Source organism: Lissotriton vulgaris, chromosome 2_1 (genome assembly GCF_964263255.1).
Source record: "Lissotriton vulgaris chromosome 2_1, aLisVul1.2, whole genome shotgun sequence".
Lineage (NCBI taxonomy): Eukaryota > Metazoa > Chordata > Amphibia > Caudata > Salamandridae > Lissotriton > Lissotriton vulgaris.
The window spans coordinates 958103351-958121711 of NC_141687.1; the positions used below are offsets into that span (position 1 = coordinate 958103351).

An 18361-nucleotide genomic window follows, 5' to 3' on the forward strand; every position below is an offset into this window, starting at 1 on the left:
TCTCAGGCCTCGAGGGACGTAGAAAACCACCACCTGTGTTGTTGAACCCTTTGGAATCATCAGGAACTCTGGATCAGCATACTGCCTAGCAGTGTTGAGGTGCCTCCAAGTGCAGGGAAGTAAATCCTTCACTTCAAGGGAGATTCCTTCAAGTGTCTTGGATGCTCCACAGGTCCTGTTCGGATCCTGTATGGTGCACAGGCACAGACGATGCAGCAGACTGAAAGGGAGACATTCGGGCCTAAATGAAGTCCAGCGAAGTCCAGAGTGCCCAGAAAGTAGAAGTGCAGTAGTTTCGGTTCTGAATCTTATCCCACGATGAATCTACAGAACTACACCCAGGTAAGCCCTTAAGTACCCTGGGTAAAGGGTTGGGAAGGTTCAGGGCAGCCTCCCAGGGGAGTGTCTGAACAGGGGGGGGGGGGAGTTTACTCCCATGTCCTCTGTCCAGTTTTGTGCCAGAGCAGGGGCCAATGGCTCCCAGGAACTGGACTATGCACAGGGACACCAAATGTTCCCTACAAACTTTCTGGCGCTAGCAAGGTTACCAACCCACCCTAATACACTAAATCCTATCTGGGAAGTGGTCACACCTCCCTGTACCGAGATGCCTATTGTTCTACCTTCCCTTGCTCGAGCTTGGCTCAGCAGCAGGAGGGCAGAAATGTGTCTCTGGTTGGCAGCAACCATTTTGTACTGTCCAGGACTAGTAGGCTGGTACATGGAACACTGAGAGCCAAACAAAGGGCTCTTCCAGTGCTTGGAATCATACCTCACACCGTTTATGGTGTGCCGGTATGATTACTACATGTTTGATACCAAACATCTGGGATTACGCTGTGCCCCTCTATATAGTTTATGGCTGCTTCACCGACAACCCCGGATAATGGACTCTGTAGGCGTGCCCTGCTCATTCAAGGGCACCCTCTCACTCAGAACCAAGCGCCCTGCCTTCAGGATTGTAAAGGCTTGCTATAGGGGTAACTTATAGGTTTTAAGTGCAGTGACACTTAGATAATGTAAATGTATGTGTCTTGTAAAGCGCACTGCTCCCCTGAGGCATCGTGGAGCTGTAGACCACTGGGGAACCCGTCCTGGCTATCCCTGTGAGATGGTCCCTACTGGGTATCTCCAAGGTGAAACCAGGCATCCCCGGCGAATGTGGGGGGCCGTTGTAGAGATGAGGCAAGCTAATGCCCAGAGTTGCCGAGTGTGATCCCTGGTTAGAGTAGGCACAGAGGCGAGAATTATCGAGTCCGCTGACCCTGGTCCACGACCCTGCCGCGTCGGGAATTGAACCCTGGTCCCGGGCCGTTCTCTGGTTCCGGGTCTGCCGCCTCTAACCAGTAAGCCACACCACTCCACATAGTAAACCTATATCTTTAGTAAGCGGTGCATGCACCAATTTACACAGGCTGCAATGGCAATCCTGTAGTTCCATTTTGATTGGTCTGTCATGAGTGGCATAATACATACTTCAGCCGATGGGAGGCCTCTGGGGTACCTATGCCCTGGTTACATGGGTACCATATACTAGGACTTATAACGGTACCCCAGTATCCAATCTTGGATGTACCCAAGTACAGAACACAACACTTTAGGGAGAAAGAAGATACTGTGGTCCTGATTAGCAGGATCCTAGTCAGACTAGTCAAAACAAGCATTTGCAATTCATTCAGTCTCGCCTTTGGGACCTTTTATATGTATTTAGCTACGCAGCACATTAGCCGGGGTGCTGTAACATCTACTGTTCTTTAACATGGAGGGAAAGTAAGCACCAAACTGTGTGACAACCCAGGTATGGAAACACATGGAGAGAAATATTGCCTTTCAGCGGCAAATGGTATATTCCAAAGCTCTGTTTTTAATATAAAACCCGGGCATTCGGTGGTCATATCACTGAAAATACAAGATTTGAAAAAAATAATTGTCTACGGGAGGCTCGTGGAAGACCATTTCTATGGACTGGAATCTAGAGAATGCTAAAGTGATGATGGTATTTTAGTGACCTCTGGTCATTTTCTATCAAGAAAGTTACATAGAGGCAGTTGCCAGAATTTTTTTTTTTCCTGGTATTTGGTTGACCTCTACTGGTCATTTTCTATTAAGACAGTTAAATAGAGGCAGTTGAACAGAAAAAAAGTCCCTAAGCGGAAGCAGACCAGTCCTAGGGCTGATCGCCAGAGCCCACAAAGTACATACATAGAAGTATATACTAATATATAAGTATATACTAAAGTATATACAAGAGGTCTTGAATACCTGACCTAAACAGCCTCACATCAAGCAAAACGCGGGTGTAACCATAAGAAGCAGATCCTACACTAATCCACCTATTAAATATCAAACAGGGACTGGTTGTTATTAATGAGTATTTTTAAACCTAAATCTGCCATTAGTATGGCATCCTCATCCCTTTCGTAGTCCAGGTACAACTTTCAAATGTTTCTATCACTGATTGGAGTTGGTACTGCCAGAAGGGTGGATGGCTGTTTTTGTGGATTGTGAGTTTTTGGCAGGTAAGATTTACACGCTATACCAAGCAAACTATACATTTTGCTGGCTGGTACAGGTGCCCACTAATGTGTGGTAAGTGGCTAATACTAGGAAGTGTTTTATCAGGTTCCGTAAATAATTCAGGTGCTTCCATTCCGGTTGTGGGCAGTGTTCCCTCAAATGAACTTCTAAGTGTGCAGAAATAAAAGGTTTGTGTGTGAACTGTAAGTTATCATGTGCGCAAGTGAGGGGCTAGGTCAGCCATTATTATTAAAGCTAGATGTTTGTGTGGGGCAGGCTTCCTCAGAATTGGTTTGGATATGTAAATAAGTGTATTTTATAGCATATTGTCCCACATACATTGGTTAAAAATAGATTTTGCAGACCGGTCGCAAAAAAAGGTCATGAAACCTATAATAAGCTTTTCTTCTTTCAGTTTCTATTTGATGTGAATTCCGGTTTTCTAATATTTTCAAAAATTGTACAAATCAGCAGTTATGTTTACTCTTTTGCTCTATAAAAGCATGGTGGCTGTTTTTGCAGTGCTTGTAAGCAATTTGTCTTTTATTTCCTTCCTTCCCACTTTTACTATAGTACACATGCACTATTTCTATAGCGCAAACATAGTCTGAAGGCAGTGGAGGGTTGTACTGGATCAGTATCGGATATAAAACCAACCAGTGATAGGAAAGATAGTTGGTTTGTGGTCTTATGATGGAATATACTTTAAACAGGTGAGTCTTCAACTCTTTCCTAAATTGGAGCAGCGGTAGGGAGGTCCTGATGGATACTGGGATGTTGGTCCAGATCCTGGATCCATCGATGGAAAAGACCTGCTGCTTTAAAAACAAAAAAACGTTTTTATTTATATTTTACATTTTTCAGTCGGATGGTGTCCTGCCTGGTGATGTGTAGACAACCACCAGAGATGGTGAGTTTCTCTGTAAGATATGCAAGGATGCTGGCTGTGTTAGCTTTGTAAGTGATGCAGCTGGCTATGAAGATGGTGCGGGCCATCAGGGAAAGCCAATAGACTTGTCATGTCCTCGATGAGAAGTGCTGCTGCTTGTACGATGCCCATAAGGAGTTCCAATGTGGAGTCTGGGATGTTATGTAGCAGGGCTTTTGAACGACCCAAATGCAAGAGTAGGAGAGGTTTTACATCAATTTTGAAGCCCCTTTCTTGAAGAAACGGCTTTCCTTTCTCCAAGAGAGCTGGTACCAGACTGTCTTTGTCTTTTTTTTGGCAATGTGGAGCTTGAGGTTAGTGTTCAGGGTGCATCCAAGTAACTTAGCGTTTAATAAAAGTTGGGGTTCAAAGCCATCCAGGTTAATGTAATTAAGCCAGGTGTGTACTGCTTTTTGTTTGTTTATTCTTGTCAACCAATAGGATTTCTGGCTGGGAAGAATGAGTTGAGTGAAGTGCAGGCAGTGTTTGAGGTGTTGGGATGTCCAGAGCGGAGGAGACTTTCAAGTAGTTGTGTATAGGCTGCACACTGGTGAATTCTGATGCTGTTGCGGGAGAGCAGAGCCCGAGTGGCTCCTTTAGGAGGGTGAAGATAACTGAGGACAATACAGGAACACTGGAGGACTCCAGAAGTGACAGGTAGATTTTTGGGACCTGGAGGTGCCTATGTGAACGAGAGCGAGTGAATGACATTGCCAGTGATTCTCATTAGAGACTCGAGTCTGGCCACTATACAGCAGTGTGCGTGGAACAGTAAGCTGAAGTCATATGAGGTCATCCATGCTACTAAAAGGGGAGCAGGAGCAGGCCCAGGGTGCTCTGGGGCTCAAGGGAACTTGTAGATGGTCAAAAGAACATATTACGTTGCTTATTATGGGCCAAGTGGGCCTGTAAGGGGAGCACCCATCACAGGAAAGTGTGCATAAATGTCGGATCTACACTGACGCTGCTTTGACAGCCGAGCACATCAAAGCAGTAAAAGTACAGCAAAACCTGGTTCTTTACCAGTTTGTACAGAAAAGAAAATTGTAACTTTGTTGGTGCTTTACCAGTTACATGTGAAAACCATAAACACTACAAATAACAAAAAAGAACACATTACCAGAAGCACTGTTCCAGAGCAGCAGAAAATGCACCTAGTCGTCCATCAAAAAGATTGTTTACTCTCTAAAAAGACGTGTTGGCGAAGTGAACGGAGTTTTATGCTACAGAACTTGCAAAATCCATATATTTTATGTCATTAGTGCATAAGAATATATAGAAATAGTCATTTGTTTCCAATGGGGGGAAAATCGTACATTAAAGGCTGTTTATTAAAAAAAAAAAAAAAAACTGTGCCTATAGATTTATTTCTCTTTCTGGGTGTGAATTTATAAATCGAATCTTTTCAGAGAGACTAGTTCACAAAGCTATTTGCACATTCACCTTTAACTTGGACACAAAAGACTTGACTTGGGACTTCATGATTGTTATTGGAGGATTTAATCCTGTTTAACCTTACCCTGGGATGATGCAATATTATGCGTGAAAAATCGCTCCGGCATCCCACGATGGGAACGACCTGGAAAAACCCTTTCCTCCACATCCAACCAGTGTTGAAGTAGCCCTTTTCCCATTCTCAGCCTGGGAGTGGGTTTATTTCTGCTTTTGTGTCCCTCATCCGCTTTTGCATCATCCTTCCTGGAGGAGACCTGGTGTTACCTTCCTCCCATGCCTCCGGACGCTTGGCGTGCCTTGTGCTCAACCGCACTGTGCAGACCACAACCGGGAGCTTTTGCACAGTCTAGGACATGGAAATGCTAGGAATTGCTGCTTATTCAGAAAGAACTTAAATCTAGGTTGACTCTGAGAGCTGGACATATAATATTGTCTACTTGCACAGCATACCACGCGAGCTATCCTGTTCCTTTTTAACGTATCTTACTAATCAGTACTTACCTCAAAAGAATGCAGTTCTTTTACTGTCTCCCTGGGATTTGTACTAGTTACCCATGCATGGATTAAAGTAACCTCTCATTCTGTCTCTGGCTACTAGTCTCTTGTCTTTGCAGATGATATTCTCATAGGCTTATCCATTCTTTTTCTTTCAGAAACAACAGTTTGTGCAGTTTGTGGAAGTGTTTCCGCTGAAGGATCTAGGTTACAAGCCAGACGCCACGCAGTACATGGTGGCAGTGGGATGGATTGAAGTAGTGACCGGGCTCCTTCTGGCTTTCGGACCCCAGATTCTGCAGGAGATCAGCAATTTTGTGCTCTCAGTCATCATGATAGGTAAGATGCTGAATAGCCTCCATTCTTAAGTGAGGACAAAGTAAGGAAAAACCCTTGATGTCTGGAGTCATAGAAAGGGGAATAAACAAGAATAAAGCATGGATGCTGGTAGGGAAGTGCGCAACAGAAAAAGGGAGGCAATAAGGGGAAAACCCATTTTCCTGTTTACCATTTTTTAACAGAACACTCCACCAAGACCCACGGATGGGTGGAAAGTTAGAAGGGACAAGTATGAACAAATTAGAGCAGAAACAGCTCAGGTGGAGAAGTGTGGCTCAATGGTTAGAGCGGCAGACCCTGATGCAGAAGTCTGGCCCGGGACTAGGGTTCAATTCCCACCTCGGCGGGTCTTGGGCTCAATCTCCTCAGACCTGATAATTCTTGCCTCGGTGTCTATTCTAATCATGAGTCCCACTCTGCAACTCTGGGCAATAGCTTGCTTAATCTCCACAACGGCCCCAACAACGCTAGGATGCCTGACTTCACCTTGGGGGTGCCCAGGAGTGGACGCCTCACAGGGATAGGCCAGGAAGGGCTCCTTAACGGTATTCGTACAAGCGCCGAGATGCCTCCAGGTAGTCGTGCGCTATACAAATACGTAATTACGTAATTATTTATGATATTCAAACCTATTGAAATTCAAACTGATTTCGGGAAAATATAGACTCATTCTCATCTTTAGGTTTGGCTGTTCATCCTTAGATCATGCTCGGTTAATAGTTAACTACACAAGCCTTTTAAATTTCACTACAGATTTCATCCACTCCCCTTGCTCTGAAATTATAATATAGATAATATTCACTGTAAAAACCAAAGGTTACAGGGACGTTATAGTTGGGCTCAGGTTTCACTCATACAAAACCAGAGCAATTCAGCGGTTATAGTTAGCTGAGCTAACTATAACTTGCTCCCCCAAAATGCACTACTATGACCTCACATATTACATTACTCTTGGCCTTGTTAGTGACATCTCTAATGACATCATTCATGATATCACTGATATTATCCAGGGACTGGGTGTTTTTAAAAAAGTTTGAGTGTTAACTTGTATACCAAGGTGTGTTGGTGAACCCGTGGATGTATGAATGCCTGATTGGATGATTTTTGTGGGTGCTTGACTTACTGTATAAGTGAGTAATTAGGTGTCTCTGTGAATGTATGGGTGAGTGACTACTTCTGTGAATGTCTGTATCTGTCTGTCAGTTGGTGTCTCCGTGGATGCATAGGTGTGTGAGTGGGTACCTGTGTTTCTGTATGGGTGAGTGATTGGTTGTCGAAGTACCCCTGTGGGTGGGTGGGTGATGAGTGAGTAAGTGAGTCAGTGGCTGTATGAGTTAGTGAGTGCCTTTGTCAGAGGCAGTATGGGTGGGTGTGTGTGTGTGTGTGTATGGCTGTGTTTGTGAGTGAGTGCATGTGTCAGTGGTATGTGGATGCGTAACTGGGTATGTGAAAGGCTGTATAGGTGAGGGATGGGCTGTGAGAGTGACTATGGGTGAGTGAGTTAACGTGAGAGTGTATGTATGGCTGAGTGTGTGCTTGTATCAGTGACTGTATAGGTGAGTGAGTATGTGTTAGTATCTGTATGAGTAAATAAGTGTGTGTAACTATGGGTGAGTAAGTGGCTGTGTGATTGACTGTATGGGTGAGTGAGTAAATGCGTGAGTAGCTCTATGGGTGACTGGCTCAGTGTGTGGGATGGCTGCACATGTGTATGAGTGGATATGTCAGTGGCTGTATTAGTGAGTGGGTGTATGAATGGCTGTATGGGTGAGTGAGTGGATGTGTGTGTTCTATGAATAAGTGAGTGGCTGTGTAAGTACTGGTATGAGTGTGTGAATAGGTTTGAGAACGGTAGTAGGTGTATGAAAGGTTATATGGAGGTGTGATTGGGTGCTTTGGAGATTGTGTGGATGAGGTCATCAGTGATGTCACTGACCATGTCATGAGTGATGTAATATCTGAAGTTCTAAGCAATGCATTGCAGGTGTGTGAGTTCTAGTTAGCTCACTAACTATAATCGCTGAATTTCTCTGGTTTTGTACAAGTGAAACCTGAGCCGAACTGGAACGTCTCTGTAACCTTTAGTTTTTTTGCAGTGAATGTCTAATTTAAAAAAAAATGCTAATTAAGAACTATAAAGTCCCAGTAACCTTGGGTGTTTGTGGTAGCAAAAGTCTCTCGGTGAATCTGTGAGTCCGTGTGTGTGTGTGTGTCTGAATAGATCTCTGACTGGGTGCAAGAATTTCTGTGGGTGCATCAATATCAGTGGGTGTGTGAGTGGAAGCATACGTCTTTCAGTCAGTCTGTGAGTGGGTGCATACGTGTTTCATTGGGTCCATCTATCAATGGGTTATGTGAGTGGAAGCTTAAGTGTCTCAGTGGGTCTGAGTTGATGCATAAATGGGTCTGTGAGGTGGGTGTATCATCAATCTCTCAGGGAGTGTGTCAGTGTAAGCGTAAGTTTTGCAGTGGGTCTGTGAGTGAGTGTTTTAAGCATGTGAGTGGATTTGTGAGTGTGTTTAGGAGTCCCTGAGTGGGTATGCGAATAGGTACATGACTCTGTAACTGGATCTATGCGTAGGTGCATAAGTGTCTGAGTAGGTCTGTTATCACTGGGTGTTTCAGTCGCTGCAAACAGGCACGGCCGGCACAGGTAACAGCGGTAGGGTGGGCAGGGCTGTTGGGGAAGGAAGTCGACAAACAACCGGGTTGGTAAAATTAAATTAAAAGAGAAATAAAACCACCTACCTTGTGCTTGCCGCATCGTTGGCGTGATGCGTCGAGCGTAAGGTAAGTGGTTTTATTTATTTATTATTTAATTTTACAAATCCCGTTGTTTGTCGACTTACTCCCCCCCCACAGCCCTGCCCCGCTTCCACGATTTACCTCTAACACATCGCGATGTAACCACGATCACCACAAATTCTATTCAGGTTGCATCCAGCTTTCGTGTTTTACCTCAAACACATTGCGATTTCTTTGCGAAGCCGCAGCTAAATATTCATGACCATAGATATCTTTTATATTGTTCGGATTTCATTTCACAAAACCTACTGAACGGATTTCCACCAAATAAAAAAAAAAGGCACAAACTGTAACATCTACCTTTCTGCCAAATTTGGTGTAATTCCATTTAGCAGTTCCGGCTGTATGTTCGACAACACGTTCCTATAGGAATTAACATTACATTACAAATGCACCCTTATTACGTGCCCCTATTTCTCGGTTCCCACTGCACGGATCACTCTAATCTTTCCATGACACTCAGACCCTATTTTGACACAATTGGTCCGAGGAAGCCAAAGTTGCAGTAGCAGCTGGAAAGTCCATCGATTTGAAGGGCGGGAATCTGGTTTAACAAACGTTAAAAAAAAAAAGCATATAAATACATTTACATAAACAAAAGGGTATTTACAATGTTTTCCGGAGACACATGCTCCTCGCTCCAGTCGTCGTCTTCTCCTAACACCCGGTACCGTCCAGCTGGGCTTAACCAATCCTGGTGCTGCATGTGAGCAGTGCCCTGTTAGGTGGGAACGGCCTCTCTCGCCGCTCCCAAGTACACTGGAGGCTTGTGAAGGCTCTCAACCCTGCTGCCTAAGACAGCAGAGTGCCGAGTTGAGAGGTTTATTGAGCATGTCAGACTGGCCGCCGCAAGACGGCCGGCTAAAGGGACATGCGCACTATAAACTAGTGCACAGCCAGGCGGCTCACCACTGCTGCCCCTCAACAGGCCCTGTCCTGACACTTGTTTAAGGACGGGTTGTCGGAAAATAAAATGGTAATGAATTAACTTCATTACCATTTTTCTTTTTTGTTCTCGAGGGCAATTCAATGGGGCGACGCTCCTAAGGTCAAAGGGAGGAGCTGACCCTGCGGTTGCAGGCACGTCAAAAAATGCTTTCCCTATGGAAACTAGATCCGAACTATAGCTACCTACTGGCGACCGCCAGTAGGAAACGGATATATATCTCAGTAGTAAGACCTTTTTGTCTTCCTTGTGTAGTGAGTTCTGCTCTGCGTGCAGGTAAGGTCCTTTTCTTTTGTGTTTTTACTTTTTTTCCCTGTGCTCTCTGGATCGTGACTGATTTATTTGCAGGTATGCAGAGAATAATAAAACATGCTCTTGATTGTTCGGATGGGTACAAGAACTGGTTCAGGGTTTTACAAACTCTTGCCATGCAGAGTGATTGCTTGAGGCTTCGCTTACTGTGAAGGTTGTTGCTTTTTATAATCGGTTAAGATCTATAACGTTAGTTATTGTATTATTCTAGACCATCTTGGTGCATGTGAAAATGTGAGACTGCTCAAATGTATTGCTATATGGGGGAATATAGGTCAAATGCTGGTTATATGGCCTGGTGTTTGCAGATGTGGCTGCATTCAGTGGGATATATGGCCTAACACACTTTCTGATGTGGACATACATAGGCTGTTTTTTTTTTTTTTTTTTTGGGGGGGGGAGTGTCTCATTGATCTGGTACATTGGGCCTTATTTCTTCCACCCCTACCTGCTGGTGTCACAGCTTGGAACTGTGACTCTGTATGGCACTTTTCTTGTGTTCCTTACCCTCCTCTAGTTTATTGATCCCTCTTTGGGCTATGTGTTATTTGAACTTTGGAATTTCTATGCATATATTTTGGTGATATGGTACCGCCTCGTTTCTTGCCAGTGAAAAACAATTTCCCATATAACTGCAAGGGCCAGATGTACGACCATTGATGTTTTCGACTCGCAAATTGCATTTAATTGTGAGTCGGACACATCAATGTACAACAGTGTCAGAGACATTGTTTGCAATTCGCAATGTAGTCGCAAATTGCATGCATCATGCATATTAATGAGGCAGTTGCAATTTTGGATCCAATTGGGAATGGCTGGCACTCCCAGGGATGGTGGCCTGCTTGGGTCAGCAGACCACCATGTCTCGGACTGCTTTGTCAATAAAGATTATTATTTTTTTTTTTTTAATGCAGCAGGTTTTTCTTACAGGAAAATGCAATGCATTTTATAAAAAAGAAAAATGAAACGTTTTTGTTTCATTTTTTTAAGGGCAGGTAGTGGTCCCTGTGAGCACTGTCTGCTCTTAAATGTTTGCGCACACATTCACAAATTGGAAAGGGTCCTCTGGGGACCTCTTCCCATTTGCAAATGGTTTACCACCCTCTTGAAGAGGGTGGGAAACTGCAAATGTTTTGCAACCGCAAATGCAAAACATTCTTACATAGGGTTCAGAGTCACTATTAGGAAGGAACGCCCCTTCCTAAAAGCGAGTCTCTAACCCTATTTTGCGAGTTGCTATTACATTAGCAAATCGCAAAGTAGGGTTGGTACATTGTGCTAACATTTTTTGCTGTTGCAAAAAGACAAAACGCCCATCTGTGATCACAAAAAACGGTCGTAAATCTGGCCCTCAATCCATGGCAGTCTTGTAGAAAGTATTTTGGAAAATCAAAGTGCAAAATGAAGTGAATAGAAGTCTAGAGCACTTTCGTGAAATGCCCACTACTACGGGTTGATGGATATGATGGTTAAGGATTCCCCATGGAGTTTTGACATGGTGAAATAAAAAAAGAGTGTGCACATAACAAATAACAAAACTTATTTGTAAAAAAGAGAAATTGTGAAATATAATACATTGACCAAGGGAGTAGCCAGCACATTAAAATACCTCACTCTTGGAACCAAAGATTTGATGGCACCAAGCAAGCAGGCAAGTGAGCCTCAACCTCTTTAAAAAGCTCCCTTTTCTCTCGCATTCATACTTTCACCCTTCCATCTACCTATTGGTTGTCACCTTTACATTCTATCATCCATCCATTCATTCTTTCATCCATCATTCAGTCTTTCACCATTTCCCTTCATCTGTTGGCCATTTCATCCATCTATTCATACATCCGTCTTAGAATTCATTCATTCATCCGTCATTTGACTTTGCCATTGATCAATAAAGCCTTTCATCCATCAATGGATTCTTATTTCTATCATTCATCCAACCATCCATCCTCCCGGATTTCCATTTACTTTGCCATCCATTCCTATTACCATGATTTCCATTTTCTGTCATCAATCCATCCTCTTAGATTTCCAATGATTCTCTCACCCACCCATCCATACTCTAAGATTTCCATATACTCTATCTTTTCACCCTCTGATTCATCCTTTCACCCTTTCTGATTTCCATTTACTCTGCCGTCCTCTTATCCATCAATCCATTCTTTCAAAGTCCCATATTTCCATTTACTGTCATCCTTCCATTCTCTTATTTCCATCCATCCTCTGATTCCCATCCATCAACCAATCCATCCGCCGTTTTCCATTCACTCTATCATCCGCCTATCCTATTAGATTTCCATCTACTCTGCAACATTTTCACCTGACCACCCATTGATCCTCTGTTTTCTATTCACTCAGCCATACATCCATCCTCTCAGATTTCAATTCATTCTGCCATCCTTTCATCCTCTTACCCTCTCATCCACCCACCTCTTATCCACCCATCTTTTTACCCTCATTCCCCATCCTTTCACACCACCTTTCACGAACCCATCCATTCTTTTACCCACCCATCCTCTTACCCTCCCATCCATCCATCTTTCATATTTATGCCCACCGATCTTTTCAACCACCTACCTATTAATCCTTTTGCCCATCCACCCATCCTTTCTTCCACTCATCCATCCTTTCACCTGGCATTGACCGTACCTCACATGAGAATGGGTGTTTATACCATCAATGACCTCCCTGGAAATGGGTACTAAGGCCTTGGTAGTCTATACTGCTATGAGAGAGGATATTACAAGTCTCTGTCTTGTAACCCACCTATAAAGTCTCAGAAATTGAGATTAAAATTGAGTTGCACACTCTCACTACAAGACTTTTTCATTTGAACACTGTGCAACCATGTTAAATGGAAGTAAGAACCAACACAACTGAGCTAATAACCGAAAGTGTATTAAGGATTAAAGCACAGAGCCTGAGGGTGTACCTCCGCAGGAGCTCCACTGACAAACTGTCCAGCAGCACCTGTTGAAACATCCTCACTCATTTAAACAAACGTAGTGGAACACTGTACTCGAGAAATCTTGTACTTGTGTCCCACCTATTTACTACAACACAGGCAAACTCACCCAAGTCGCATACATAACCCTCAAGGTCACTGAACGGTGCATGTCCTTGCTGTCCCTGCAAAACAGAATCCCTTGCTCATTTTCTGTTCGGCTGTAAAACCTATAAGAGGGCAAGACAGAGATGGCTTAAACCAGTTTGCAGGGAGCTTGGAACTAGAGATTTTCGGGTTGCTCTCCGTAATATTACAACCAATACGTTCCCACTTTTCATTGTTTGCGGTGTGGCAAAGTATCTATCAAGTGCTTGGCTCACCTGCACAAGGATATCCAATTTTATCAATATTTAGGCCGTATGGTTATGGTCGCCAATTAATAACTTACTTTTAAATTGTGTGATACCTAATATTGTCATGTATTTTTGGGTTGTTTCATGTTTTATTTGTATATAGAAATTTTAAACAACTCTAATGAAATGTATCTTAATATTAATGTTTTTATGATCAATGTACTTTTATGATATGTCAATATCGAATAAAGTATTAATCAATCAGCATACATAACCACCCTTACCTTCACACAATGAAAATTGCAAAATGAATGAAAACAAAAACATCAGTAACCACTATAATCCAAAATATTTCATGGTTTCCCTTTTAATTCTATTTGGTTGCACACTCTTGGGGCTTACACAATCCCCATCCCTGTCCAGAATAATCTTCCTACCACCAGAGATTTGCAGCGCACCCAAAATAACATCTGAATTGTCGTCAGCCTCCACTGATGATGCTGGTGAAGCACAGTTGGTTGATGGTATAAAATTGACCCGGCAGAGTATTCATTCTGAACTGGAATATCACACACATGAGCTCGGCCACCAGACACATCACTCCCAGACATGACTTAATGTCCAGAGAATTTCCAACCGCAAACTCTTTACTATCTCGCTCTTCCCCCCCCCCCTTTTCGTACCTAAACCAAATTTTTTACTCCGCCACTGAACATCCACCACCTGCACTGAACCTTAAAACTCCCTAACCACCTTCGTAGCTGGATAGAATTTAGACTATGATTTCTTCACATTCCCAGCACGTTTGACCTTTGACCCATGTAGTATTGTGGGATGTAGTCTAGTGGTTGGGGGGTGGAGTGACTGAGTATTCAGAAACTTTAGTGTGTGTCATGTTGCTCTTGACAGGACGGATGTCCTTTGGTTCCTTGGTGCGTTCGGGTGGTTGATGCCATGGCTGTTGTCGGGACCATGACTCTGTCGACTCACGGGACTGAACAGCCGTGCTTTCTGGTTCAGAGAAGTCTTTTGTCGACTTCCAGGATCAGACAGACACGCTCTCTGAATCAGAGGAGTTCCTGGCCATACCCATCTTAAAGGATCGGACAGACTCGCTCTCTGAACCAGAGGAGTTACTGGCCATGCCCCTTTTAAAGCGTTCCTTAGAGAGGGTATCAAGTAATGGATTTCTGAAATGAGTAGGCAGTGACACGTTGTTCTTTGTCTCAGGGTTGTCTTTAAGACGCTTCTCCGGGCGCCTTCGCCAACTTGTCTTTGACGTTGTTTCATTTGATAAGTTGTTCAACAACCACGTGCTTGTTCTTTGTGTTTGGTCTTGAGGTTTTCCATTTTTGGCTTTCTCACATATCACCGACTTCTCAGTTTCTTCAGTGTCCTGAATGCCATTGATGCGTTGGTCTTTTCCTGTTCGTTGTTGGGGAGGACCAGTTTGTCTTATGCAACCTATTCCTTCTTCCCACTTGTTTGGTGCTCGGACACCCATGATATGGGTGTGATGTGTTCTCCTGCTGGATGTTCCCTCAGACTCATCTTCACGACTTGACGAAGAGTGTTCCTGCTCCGACTTCCAGTTTTGACCATTTTGAGCTCTCCTTCTATAGTTTGTCTTCCTTACTCTCCTGTTGTGTAAGTTGCCATCTTGTCCAGGGGTGCGATCTGTCCCACTTGACGCTCCCTCCTCGTCAGACTTTGAATGACACCTTGAGGGTGAAGAACTCCTTGAGGTTGTCCTTTGACTGATTGACTCAGAGTACTCCTTGTCACTGTGTCTCTCCCGTTGTCTTTTCATTGGTCTGCCTTCCCTCTCTCTCTTTTTTGTTTTGTCTGTTTTCCGAGTTTCATCTGTCCAGGCATCTTGATAATTTGCCTTCAGATTCGGGTCCTTTGATCTGTCTCTTGCCTTGACGTGCATTCCAATTTCAGCCTTCCTGATGATTTCTTCTAGCGATCACTTTCCTCGCAAGATCTTGAGCTTTGTGTCGCGGTTTGCGCAGCCTTCAATTATCCGGAGTCGAACTGCGTCCTCATTCGTAAAGGTGTTGAAGTGGCAGCCTTGTACCAGGTTTTGCAACCGAGTGATGAAAGTTGGCAATGGTTCACCTGGTTCCTGCCGAGCTGTGTTGAAAGCGATGCGCTCTTGATCCACTTCCGCTTGTGCGGAGAGACGGGCACATAGCTTCTCTTGGAGTCTTTTATAGATTTCTGTGTCTTCTTTGGAAAATGTTTTGATTGGGCATCGGCCCTCTGGACCCACCAAATGGAGGAGCAGCATTAGACATTTCCTCTCTCTTATTCACCATTGGCGTCCAGGAAATCACCCAATGTTGCCAGCCATTGGTTCCGTTTGAGAGACAGACTCCAGGTATCCGTCTGCACCCCTGGGGGTGGTACTTCAATGCAGGGATTGAACCGTTGTGCTACTTCTTCCCCCGCCATGAGAGGAGGATTTTGATGGATCATATTTGCAGGGCACGGGCTGTTCACTCGTCTTCTCGTCTTCGTAGTTGATCTTCTTTAGTCGAAACCTGCGGTCTGGTCATGTGCTGGGACGTTGGTAATTTTGCAATCATCACGGTATGTGCCAGTGTTTGGCCTTCGCCAGTGCTTGTTTGGCCTTCGCCAGTGCTTGTTTGGCCTTCGCCAGTGCTTGTTTGGCCTTCGCCAATGCTTGTTTGGCCTTCGCCAATGCTTGTTTGGCCTTCGCCAATGCTTGTTTGGCCTTCGCCAATGCTTGTTTGGCCTTCGCCAATGCTTGTTTGGTTTTCGCCAATGCTTGTTTCTATTATGTTCGCCAATGCTTGTTTGGTTTTCGCCAATGCTTGTTTGGCCTTCACCAATGCTTGTTTTCTTCCTTTGCCACGATTTATCCAATGCTTGTTGATCTGCATGTATCAATGCTTGTGTCTCTTTGCATGGATCAATGCTTGTTTCTTTGCATGTACCAATGCTTGTTTACTCTTCGCCAATACTTGTTTCCGTTTGTCCAATGCTTGTTGATTTGCATGTATCAATGCTTGTCTATTTGCAGGTATCGATGCTCGTTTCTTTGCATGTGCCAATGCTTGTATGCTCTTCGCCAGTGTTTGTTTGAATCGTCTTGCCAATGCTTGTTTGTTTGCTTCAACCAATGCTTGCTTATCTCTACTTGCCTGACTTCAAGATGGCCGCTCTATGACAATCAAGGGGTCTGTCCTGACAAGCGCCTGACTTAAAGATGGCCGCCGTCACTGCAGTCACACACGAGGCTCCTGATTCATGCACTGCCAGCTCACTCTGGACTCACCGGCCGGCGACTTCAGGGGCAGTCCACAGCAGGATTCACTTTCCTTTGGCCGCAGCAGCTACCAGGTGAGGTTGGGGTGGGCTCCCGCCTTACTTTTCTCACTCCCTCTCTTCTTCGCCGCTAGCCTGCCAAAACTCACGCATCGGGCGTGAGGTTTTCCGACCTCCGACGGCACCCGGGCTCCGTTTCAGCGCGCTCAGCAGCGCTTGTCACCGGGCTCTCGGGGACAGCGTCCTCGACGTCGGGGGACCCTGGTCTCGATCTGGGGTGCTGGACAGGGTCGGAGTGGGCTCCCGACTCCTGTTCTTCTAGGGTGCCAAGTTGCACGCATCCAGCGTGACTCGCGCTTTCGGCGCGAAATGCCTTCGTGCACCGAGCGTTGCAGCGCTCGCTGTCGTGACTCTCTCGGAGCTCCCCAGTGTCTCTGGGAGCCGGGGTCACTTACCGCCGACTTCCTCTTCTCGGTGCCCACTTAATTCAGCAGCGGAGCTCGCTCCTCGACGCTGCGGGGACAGGGTGGTTTCACAAGGTGCTGTGGTTTGTGGGTTCCAGTCTATCCCACCCTCGTCGCCAGTTGTAGCATCCTGCTACAATAACCACAGACACTATGGGTTACTAATACTGGAGCTTTATTATCATTCATCCAGCCTGTCTCCTGTCCCTACTCTAACTCTGGTTCCTGTTCCCCGGCTCCTCCTGTTCCTGCTCCTCCCTCTGACTCCACCCCCCAACCCACTAGACTACATCCCACAATACTACAACCCAGTTCAACAAATAGCTGCTTGGTGTAGCTCCTAGAATCATATTACATCTTACTCAACTCCTCTTTTAATGCTACACTTTGTCTGACCACCTCCATGTCCATTACCTTACGAGCCAGTTTGTCATACAGTCAAGCGGGGTTCATACTTGAAAGCAGTTTTGAATCCCTCTGCAACATGTACAGAGAAATAGGGCAGATGAAATCAATTTCCACCTTCCGCCACGGTGAACTCAGGAACTCTACTGGTGACAAAGTTGCATTTTTAATGACCAAATATGTCAGCATCCTGACACTTAGAACTTGACAACATGAACAAAAGCTTCCATGTCAGGCCCCCACAATTAAAACCTCAACTTCTGCTTCTCTGTCACGCCCCCCATGTCTAGAGTGGGACAACCACACCAACCATGTTCCCTAATTATTGACGGAGACACAACTATATCACCTTTCAGCTACAGATCCATTCAGTTCTCCACTTCTCTCACCTTCCTACAGCTCCTGAGTAACTTTGATAACTTTTTCTTTAGATAGATACTTACAAATCATATCTACGAAACCAACAACACATTAACCTAACCAGCCATCAGCACTAACATCCTCCTCTGATGTGACACGGAAACATAACGCATAATGTGCTGTTACATTCTTGCCCTGGAATGTAATGAATATGCAATGTTACATCTCATGCCATTACAACGTGGTAGTTACAACAACGCGTTGTTATGACATACCTTTACAACGCAAGTCACTCCAGCGACTTGCTGTAGGGGGTCACTGAATGTTGGAATAGTATAATTTACTGTTCCAACTCCAGTGTGTGCAACAGTAGGGAAGGTGTTGGATTTTTAATCCAACACCTTGTGCCCCCTACAGAAAGTTGTTGTGACGACTTGAGTTGTAAAGCTATGCGATGTAACAGCGCGTTTGTTGTAACTACCACGTTGTACTGGCATGCGATGTAAAGGATGTCTCCCGAATGGAACGCACATCGAAGCTGAACTCCTGAAGACAAGACAGCAGCCGAAAAAAACCTCGGACTTGTGTTGTCACAGCCCCTCTCTCCCAAAAGAAAGGTCAAAGATTTGTGGTTTGTAATCACCTTGGATCTCCTGCCCCACAAAAAATGTTGAAATATTTGACAGCCCAAATACTTTCCAAGCCTCCTTTTTCAATTGTACTGTAATGGTATTCCACTTCGTTCAA

At 44.6% G+C, this 18361-nt stretch overlaps 1 protein-coding gene across 1 annotated transcript in view; it reads left to right on the forward strand.

The window, feature by feature from the left end:
- The window catches only part of TMEM35B (transmembrane protein 35B), a 119244-nt gene that overhangs the window by 74040 nt on the left and 26843 nt on the right, over nt 1–18361 (forward strand). Inside the window, exon 2 of the mRNA XM_086956529.1 lies at nt 5554–5734. Within this exon, the coding sequence (XP_086812655.1) occupies nt 5554–5734 (181 nt within the window). The remainder of the gene's footprint in view (nt 1–5553; nt 5735–18361) is intronic.